The sequence below is a fragment of the Charadrius vociferus genome, unplaced genomic scaffold (genome assembly GCF_000708025.1).
Source record: "Charadrius vociferus isolate BGI_N301 unplaced genomic scaffold, ASM70802v2 scaffold278, whole genome shotgun sequence".
Taxonomy (NCBI): domain Eukaryota; kingdom Metazoa; phylum Chordata; class Aves; order Charadriiformes; family Charadriidae; genus Charadrius; species Charadrius vociferus.
This window is the reverse complement of record NW_009649705.1, coordinates 998,056-1,007,561: the sequence shown is the minus strand read 5'-3', so window position 1 is coordinate 1,007,561 and position 9,506 is coordinate 998,056. Positions and strand designations below refer to the sequence as shown.

The 9,506-nt window shown below is 41.7% G+C and overlaps 2 protein-coding genes across 2 annotated transcripts in view; both read right to left on the bottom strand.

The window, feature by feature from the left end:
* MIPEP (mitochondrial intermediate peptidase) overlaps positions 1-548 on the bottom strand; it is a 77,875-nt gene extending 77,327 nt beyond the window's left edge. The window contains exon 1 of the mRNA XM_009890643.1: positions 543-548. Coding sequence (XP_009888945.1) covers positions 543-548 — 6 coding nt within the window. The remainder of the gene's footprint in view (positions 1-542) is intronic.
* Positions 549-1,621: 1,073 nt separating this feature from the next.
* Positions 1,622-7,113, bottom strand: LOC104291410 (complement C1q and tumor necrosis factor-related protein 9A-like). The gene is made up of 3 exons (XM_009890642.1): positions 6,948-7,113; positions 4,128-4,190; positions 1,622-2,427 (listed from the first exon to the last, which is right to left on the bottom strand). The coding sequence occupies exons 1-3, from the start codon at positions 7,111-7,113 to the stop codon at positions 1,622-1,624; spliced, it is 1,035 nt and encodes a 344-aa protein (XP_009888944.1).
* Positions 7,114-9,506: the final 2,393 nt, after the last annotated feature.

Genomic DNA, 9,506 nt, shown 5'->3' with positions numbered 1-9,506 from the left:
AGGAGGAGGAGGAGGAGGAGAGCCTGCGGGGCCTGGTGGGCGCCTGGGCCGCGGTGAGAGGAGGGGCCTCCACCCACTGAAATTTCTCTTACCTATTCCCCAATTAAATCTAAGGCTATCTTAAAGCTTTTTTTTTTTTTTTGGTCCAGATGTTCCTACAACACAAACTTAATGGCTTATGGGGAAAAAAAAATCTCTGAGGGAAAAATTCATGTAGCCCTCTCCTCTGTAATCCAACCCTCGTCGCTGTAATTCAGGTGAGGTGAGAAGTGCTGCCATCTCGCCTGCAGAAACCCACCTCACTGTGTTCAGTTTGGGTCTGTTATTTGCACTCAAACCCCAACAGCTGTGGGGACATGTCCCAAAAGCCCAAAAGCCGTGGGGACGAGTAGGTGTTTCCCTGCCTCCCTGGCAGTGTTGGGAGTGATGGGAAGTTAACCCTAGTGCTCCTGCGTTGCATTTGCACTGAATTCCCTGATGCTGACCCATGCCTGTTGGCACCTCTGCTTTATTCTCTTTTAAGGGGAGGGAGTGAGACTTACCAACATCTTTTATTATATTTTTGAGGTTTAGGGGAAAAGGCAAAAAAAAAAAAAAAAGCCCACTCTGAGACACCTTCTCTTATTTCAGACCTTCTGCTACAGAGAGAGAGCAAAGAACCATATTTAAAAGCTGTAAAATCCACCCAGCTGCAACAAAACTCCCCTGTGCCACAGAGCAAGCAGCCCCTGTGGAGGTATCAAACTATGCTAATTCCAAGTTTAAAAATTATTTTGAAATGGTTAGATGCAAACTAACCCAAGTTTCAAGTCCATCTACGTGTGCCACCTAGAAAGATATAAACTGGCTTGGAAGGAACTGCTGCTTAATGTTTATACAAGATGGCAGGGACCCACATGTCATAGTTCCAGTACTTGAAATTTTGTCTGTTATTTCGTTCCACTTTCTTTTAAAACATTTGTCCTTCAGAAGTGGTGTACGCACCCCTGTGTAACTACAGTATGTCACCAAACCGGTGATGCATCGAGCCCAGCACCATAGACACTGAAGAGTTGTCCTCTCTTGTGCAGAAGCTGTTCCTGAAACCAACTGTCCCACAACTGCAGCCTTAAAAATGGTTTATGCACGTTAGGGACTTTTTTAATTTGAGTTTTGAAAAACAAAGCTGACAACAGTAGATTAGGACAGTTTAATGAATAAACGCTTGGTACCTTGTAACTGGGACAAGAGAGGGTGTTTAATTCAAACTCTTCAGAGTATGGCTCTGAAGCCCTGTGCTCTGTCTTAGCAGCTAGTCATGAAAACTTCAGCACAATAAGTTGTGCAATGAGCAGCTGTGGGCGTAATGCAGCCTGGTTTCCTACAGGTACAAGTAGTGTGATCCTGCACCTTCCCACTATGATGAATTCAGCAGTCAAAAAGTATTTTACTCAGCTTTTAGGGAGATGCCTAGCTGATCCCAACCTGCCCTGCAGTCCTACACCTCCCTTTCAGCCCTCAACATACCTCCCTGGATGATTTCTGTTCTCCATTGTATCCAGTAGAAATTAGCCAGCAGATTACAACTTTATTAGGGGGGGCTGAAGGACACAGACATACAGCATCCACAGATAATGTGGAGTTACATGGCGGGCGATGGCAGTGGCTCCAGCAAGTCAGAGGTGCTGAACAGGAGAAACCCAGTGAAGGTGGTATCATCGTCGGCATCTGCAAAGAGCCCGTTGAAAGTCTCTCCTTGGTGAGCCTGCAGCCACACCTCATCTCCTCCCTGTAGCTCAAGGATGGCGGCTCCCGAGGCCTGGTCCTCTCCACTCTGGTACCTGTCCACCGTGTGCAGCATCTTGATGCCGTTTTTAACTAAAGCTACTCTGACGTTCCTTGAATAGACAGTGATGTGGTAGGTAAAGTAGTAAGCACCGGGGTATTTGCAGGTGAATTTGCCAGTAGCTGGGTTGTAGTCATTTAGACCATTATATAGAACCTTGTCAAACTTGATCGGGCGATTTGGGGTGGGAAATTTGGTGGCGATTGTAAGGCCAACACTGAAAGCACTCCTTGGCAGGACTGCTGCAGGACCTACATTCCCCTTATCTCCTCTGTCTCCTTTCAAGCCTCTTTCCCCCTGAACTCCTGGATTACCCTGTGGCCCCAGATCACCAGTATTACCTTTAGGACCTGGATTACCAGTTGGTCCAATTGGCCCTGGGAAACCAACTCTTCCAGGATGGCCAATTTCACCCTTTGTCCCTTTTGGACCTATGGGCCCAATATCTCCTTTTAACCCCTTTTGTCCTTGCAGTCCCAGCTCTCCCTTCTGACCTTTGTAACCCACTGACCCTATAATTCCTTTTGGTCCCAATTTCCCAGGTCGTCCTCTTTCTCCTTTATCTCCTTTGTTCCCCTTCTCTTCAACAGTCCCATTGGCTCCTAAATGGGGGAAAAAGGAAAAAAAAAAAGACACTTTCTTGTGATATTCCGCTGGATTAGTGGGGCATAACATGAGTTTCAGCACAAAGACATATATGGGTAGGTGTGTATCACCGCTGTATGTGCTGTGCTCACTGTACATACAATTTCCTATACATATAAGTGCAGGGTGAGTCATAACATCTGAAGAACCTGTTTTTGTGTTAGAAAACGGGTGCCCTGGGTGAGAGCAGCAAGAATAAGCTCAAAAAAAGGAAGGTGTGATTTTGTCTACAGGCTGATGGTAGAACTGACATCTCACATAGTCTCAGGCACAAGTAGCACTTGTCCAGACATTTGTTTTCAGCCTTCAGTATACAAAATCAGGGAGAAGGTTTACAATTTAATCAGAGGAAGGTTCTATTTGGACAACACCCAGAACTTGTTTGTCTTTCCATAATTTCTCCATGATGGAACTTTGCTTGGGTTACCGAGATTGCTACTGCAGTGCAACTAAAAGCTTTTTGTCCTTGTTATTGGCTACCACATGCTCCATTTATCCTTCATCCACTCTTGGACTGAAGCTCAAAGCCTTTGAAAATCCTCTGATTGCTGCATAAGGGTTTGAAAGTGAAAGTCTCATGATATCAAGGGCACGTTAGGCGTTGATAGACAAAAGATACCATAATGATCGTATATCTATCAGGAAAAGAAGCTGATAATTTATGCATAAGAGCCTCTGGCTTCTGATGTTAGGAATAATGCTGTCTTTACAGTTTGCTGTTCTCAATTTACAATTGAGGGTATTTAACAGTAGCAATGAACTGAAAGCAGGTGAGATTCTATGGTGAGCCTCTGGGAAAAGCAGCGTGGCTCTGTCAGGACAAGGACACAGGAAGAGAAGGTAGCTTTGGTAATTTTAAACAACGTATGTAGGCTCATGTCTCACGGTCCTTCCAGGACTGGGGTTGTTTCTAATAGACTGGAGAAAAGTCTGAGGGCTGTAGAGCAGCTTGTTATTATTCACATGCAATGCATATACCATATGTTATTTCTCGAGGTCAACTTCAGGATTTTGGAGAACCTGGACACTGTCTTTGGCAGGCTTCTGTGCTTTTGGATGTATCATTTTCTGTATACTCTAAGGATGCACAAGTTCAGCATCTCAGAGTTACTGAATTTGTGCAGAATGATGCGATGCCGCTTGCACAAAGGCTGACTCCCTGCTTTTATGCACAAGTCATTCTGCACACATACATCCATCTGACACAGGAGACATGCTGCATATGTATAGGTTGGCTGAACAGGTGAAGTATACAGGATCTACTGTATTTTTAGGTGTACAACCTGTGTCTTCTACAATTTCTTTTAAAAGTCCCTTCCCCTCCAGTTGTATACATAGCTACAGGAGCCTCACTTTCCTGATGTATCTGCAGTGTCCTCCTCAGTAGTTGACAAAATGATCAGGGTTGGGAAAGGTAGGATAAAAGGCTGAGTGAACAAGTTGTAGAGCGTCAGAGGCAGCGGGATAACTGGACTTGGCAAATTGCTCTTGTATTCTCAGCATACGTGTGCAGCCTCTGCTACTTCTGGAAAAAGATTTTTTAACCTTTGTGGTACTTTCACTACAGCGAGAATCTATAGCATGTCCAGTGGTCACAAACACATGGGCAGCAGTTGATTGATAGACAAATAATAAATTGAATCACTTCTTCTCTGACCTCGTTCACCTTTCTCTCCATTTGCACCATCTTTTCCTGGACTGCCAGGAAGTCCTGCTTCACCTAGTACAGAAGAGAAAAACAGATTTTCATTAAACAATTAAACTACCAGAAAACATGGGATGAATCCTTCTCTAATCCTTCCTCTTCAAGTCTGGCTAAACAGTAATGTGAAGAGTAGTCTCATTCCTGACTTTTAGTGGGTGCCACTGCTGGTACTTTTATCTTACAGAGAGATTGACAAAGAGCTCAGAAACTCTGCTTGAGGATGCTGCTTTTTTGAGACAGAGGGGATCCTTGGCATAAAGTGGTGGGTTGTTGAGATAAGCAGAGGAGCTATACCCTGGGCAGGACCACCAATGTGAAAACCTCTTGTCCTCTATCCATGGAAGGTACGAGCAGGCAGGAAAAGGAGTGAGGAAGCCACATTCAGCAAGAAGCTTTCCAGTGGGAGGAAGCCTAGTAGTGAAACAATGGTTAACTCCCCTCTCAAGAAAAGAGGTCTGCAGGGGTTTGGCCAACGGTGATGAAACATTATCATGGAAAAATACTGTCTGTAGATCCAAGGAAAGCATTCACACTCTTGATCCCTGAATATATCATGACACGTATTTTTCCAGTGCTCTGAAGAGAGCAATTATAGAAGTCATTTTTGTAGTAACATCACAGGTGACTGGGAAGTATGTGATCAAATAGCTGGATTTGCATCCAGAATTTAGCAGAAGAAAAAAGAGTTGGCAGTTTGGATGCAACCATATTCCAAGAGTAGCTCTCGAGCCATACGGACTGGAGAACAGTTCTTAAGCAGTTTTCTGCATAGTGGTCACAGTCCAGCATCTGCTGAGATTTCATTGACTTGGTAAGGAACAAAACTAAGTCTCATGTATTTAAATGCAGACATGCGTGTACATACAATATAAACATACACTATAAAGAATTGTACTGTCACCCCAATTTGTTCAAACAAAGAATACTCAGTACAGTCATCATAATAGCTTAATTTAGGAAAAAAGTTGGGGACTTTATCAGAAACTAGTGACATCATGTGATAACTCACTGGAGTAAAGTGAGGACCTTGATAAGATAAATGAAAATAAGTAAGCTTTAGCTTTTCCATTTAACAGACTTTCTTGGACCTCTGCATATAGAAAAAGAAGGCAGTTAATTGTATGTGCCTATTAAGAAGCTAATGGAATTTATTTTGTTTGTTTCTAGATTTTGAAAGGTTTTGGTTTTAGCCAGGCTAGGGCACTGGAAGCAGAAAGAGCACATATGTGGTTGCTTGACAGAGAGCTCAAAATCATTTTATAAATAAATGGGTTGAAAATAACTCTTTAACAATGACGGAGGTAAATGCGTAAATGGGTAGACTTGTCTTTCAGTGCTCCAGGGCAGGTTACAAGCAGTGAATCTCTTCATTGCCCAAATTATAAGTGCTGGTTCTTTTTCAGCTGATCTAGTTTACTGTATAGCCACACAAGCAGTTGTGGTGTATAAGAGAAGAGTCGAGAGGTAGGAAAAGGATCTGGTAGAGCATCCTGCCTGTGCCAGCATAGCCATCAAAGAACCGCACATCAGACTACACCTTCAGCACCGATTCTGCAGCATGTATATGTAGAGGCATATACTTATCTGGTGGAGGAGGCTTAGCAACCTGTTATGTTAAAGGCAGACATTTCCATAAGATTGAAAGATGTGGTAAAACACTTCAGCACATTTCTAGTTAATTTCTTTTAGACTGTTGACCTTAGTTTGGTTTATGTTCTAGATTATATACTCCACTGAAAAGAGCTGTGATTCACAATCCTTAAGATCAGCACTCAGTAGAAGGGTTTATCTGATAAATACGAGTTTGATCTGGACTGATTTGTGGAGGTGAGTTAGCCTGGCCCACGATAACAGTGTTTGTGACAGGTTTATGCGTTAAGCCATAATGCCACCTGCATGATGCCAGTCAATAGCCAACCTAATATAAAGCCTGTTGGGGAAAAGTATCCCTCAAAAATGTTGTGAACAAATTTGAAGCAGCAGATTTGCACTTGTCCTGTGCTTTGCATTCTGGGGTTGTGACACTTCAGATGATATGTTCTATGTCCACATGCCCACAGATTTATCACCTTGTGCAACCCTTGCCTTGATATTCCAGCTCTGATGCAAGGTCTGTCATTATCCTGAGGCTTAAAGTACTATGGGAATTATTAGCTTTAGGATGCTGAGAAGATTACCTCTGTCTTTGATATCACATACAAATCTCTATTATAGCCTGTTAGAGCAGACAGGAATCCTACACTGTTTTTCAATAGTCTCCATTCCTGAACTTCCTTCTAGTGGCTCCTGAGTTACAGCAAGTAGGCACACTCAGAAGCAAGTCTGAGTAAAATTTAGATAAGAAAGAGAAATCTTCTTACCACTGTACACTTTGTATTACACTGAACAAAGTATCAGTTGTTGAGGTGTTTTTTTTTAACTGGGCTTGAAGCTCTTTACAGAGATATAGTTGCCATCTTAGAGATGTAGGAGTAGGTTTATAGGCTTTAAAATTTTCAGATAGACATGAAAATATTCCTAAAACAGAAGGTAAAGTCTTTATTCTTTTGTTTTTATCCCATGGACCTGACCTCTCCATAGTATTAGCTATCTTGCTTTCATTATTAGGTCTTTCTTTATATATCCTTCTTCATACAAGTAAATGACAGATGTCAGAAATGTTTTCCGAAGGCCAGGCAGAATAATCCTGTTAATGAAGAGTAACTACAGACCACTTTGGGAACTAATGCCATTGCATTTGATACATGAAATAATTTATTCTGAACATAGTACCTGTATCTCCCTTGTCGCCTTTTGAACCGTCACGTCCATCACGACCAGGTATGCCATTGTGCCCAGGATTGCCGGGGATGCCAGGATACCCTTGGGTACAGACGTCCTGTTTTTGTGTTTCTGCTGTGCTGACTATGATAGCCAGCAGTATAATCCAGCTTTTCATTCTTTAGATAGGTTATATGATTTTGGCTGAAAGATTTAAGAAAGCAAAAGTACATCTGCCTAAGTCTACCTTAGAAGGAAGTGCAGGGTCGGAGGGGAAGGAAAAAAAGGAAATGGGTTTTTATCATGTCTGTTGTTTTGTTTTGTTTTATTTATAGGTATCTACATAGCATTAAGTACAGTCCTAGAGACTACTGAGTGCTATTTCAAATAAAAATTTAATGGGAGTATCAGACATAACGTCGTCATACATTTGAAACATTAACTCAGCTTTATACAATTTAAAATGTTCCTTAATTCCCTGTAATTGGGAGCATCAGGTTCTGTTTCATATTTTCTTAGGCAGTATGACTTGTGGAAATAAGTGACTCTGCAAAGGAAATTTTGATGCAGGTAGATGGTGAGCAGCTGAAAGTCACAAAAGCTCTAGGGAGGTTTCGAGCTACCCTTGATGTCCTCGAGATCCAGCCAGCAAGCAAGAAAACAACAGCTCAGTGCATCCCATAGTGTTTCACACTGTTCTATTTAAATATCGACAAAGCCCAGATTTCAGGGATTTGGCTGAACTTAACGCAAATTTCAAGATCACAATAAAAAGGCAACTCAGGCAAAAGTGATCGTCTTTTTTGTTTCCCTCTTTTTTTTCCCCCCCTTCAACAATTTCAGCAAGGAATATACAGTTGCAGCAGCTATATGCTGAAGAACTTCCAGTGACCTGTGTTACTCCAACCAAAACCATGAAGCCCCAATGTCTAGCAAGTCTACAAGGAAGTATAATAATAACGTTATTGCTGTCCTGAGCCCAAATCAACAGTCAAAATGTCAAGTCTTGGGGGATGCTTCAGGTAGGATGAGTGATCCCGCATTCGTACACAAGGATTCATACAATGTCCTGTTTCTCTGAGCTCTAGTTTTGCTTACATAACACATAGGCATTCTCCTTGTTCAGAAATCTCTTTGTAAACTCCTTTAGCCAGGACAGTGCCCAAAGAGGAGCTGTTTCATGGGCATTGCTGCCTTTCAGAGCCATGCGGAAGCTGTCCACAGCTTCCTCTTTCCAATTTCAAAGACTTACTACCAAATGGCACCTTATGCCTTTGGAGTCTGCCAGGAAACCCTTCTCTCTGATCTCCAAACTTTTATCAGTGTTGGCCATTAATAGCCCAGTATCTATCTAACAGCTTCTTAAGGGAAAAATAATATAACTGAGCCAGTCAAACAGCTCATAACCAAGAAGAAGCAGAGGTCTTAATGCCCACTTCTCCATCCACATTTCTCCCTGCACCTTCTCGTGACTGCACTGTTGTACCTCTCATCTCCCAGGAGCTGGCTCTGGTGCCACAGGAGGTGAGCTAGAGCAATTCAACCCCCTAATTCAGCACAAAGCAAACATTTTTATTTTTTTTTCATTGGAGTTAGTCATCTACTGGGTTAATAAGTTGGATGACCTCAGAGGAGGTCAGAGCTGGAGCAGAGTGAGATGAGGGCAAAGATGTGAGGGAGCAAGTAAGAGAGTTTTTTGGCAAAAACAAGTCTTTAGTCTGGTTCATCCCCTTCATGTAACTGTACTACTTAAAGTCCAGCTTATATTTGTCCTTTCATTAGAGTGTCCCTCCTATATAATATCTTTTAATATAGGCTACCAAAATACATTAATACTTAATTCTGGACACAATTGCTTTAAGTGAGTGCAAGAGCAATTGATGGGAAGATATTAGACTGAGGAACAAAAATCAAATAGCAACAAAATTAATGTCCATTTTATTTGGAATTAATATTTATAACCGTCTAATGCACAGAACCTTGGGTTATATAGGTTAAGTAGTTATACAGGTAAAAGTGATAGTCAGAATGAGTAAATTTTACATAACTGTCTCTTGAATTGGTTCTTAATTAATGAGAACTTAATACTAAGATCAGTATTCCTTTTGAAATATTGACTAGTATTGACTGAAAAAATGATGTCTAATCTCTTCACCACCATTTCTCAGTCGTATGAAACAATGCACACAAATACCATGTAGAGAGAGACTAGTATGTTCTCATTAAGAATAATTACACCCTGCTAGCAAGACTCAATTTAAATATTCTTTTAACTTCATTTACAGAGGAAGACATTAATTTTGGGACACATTCCGTAATCTTTTTGTTCTATCTTCAGAAAAGTTTGTCGTTTTGCAATAGTTATTGGAAATGTGATTTATGGTGCCTTTGCCAATGGTCTACAGAGAGATGTTTGATCACCCACCAGCAAAATCCCTCTTTGTCTGCTGCTGCATGTTAGCACTAAAGAAAGTTGAAAATAGATCAAACGTTTGCTACTTCTGAGCTATGTAAACATTTACTGCCTTAGTGGAAGGGCTCCAGAGGAGTGCAAAAGGAAGAAGTGCTCTG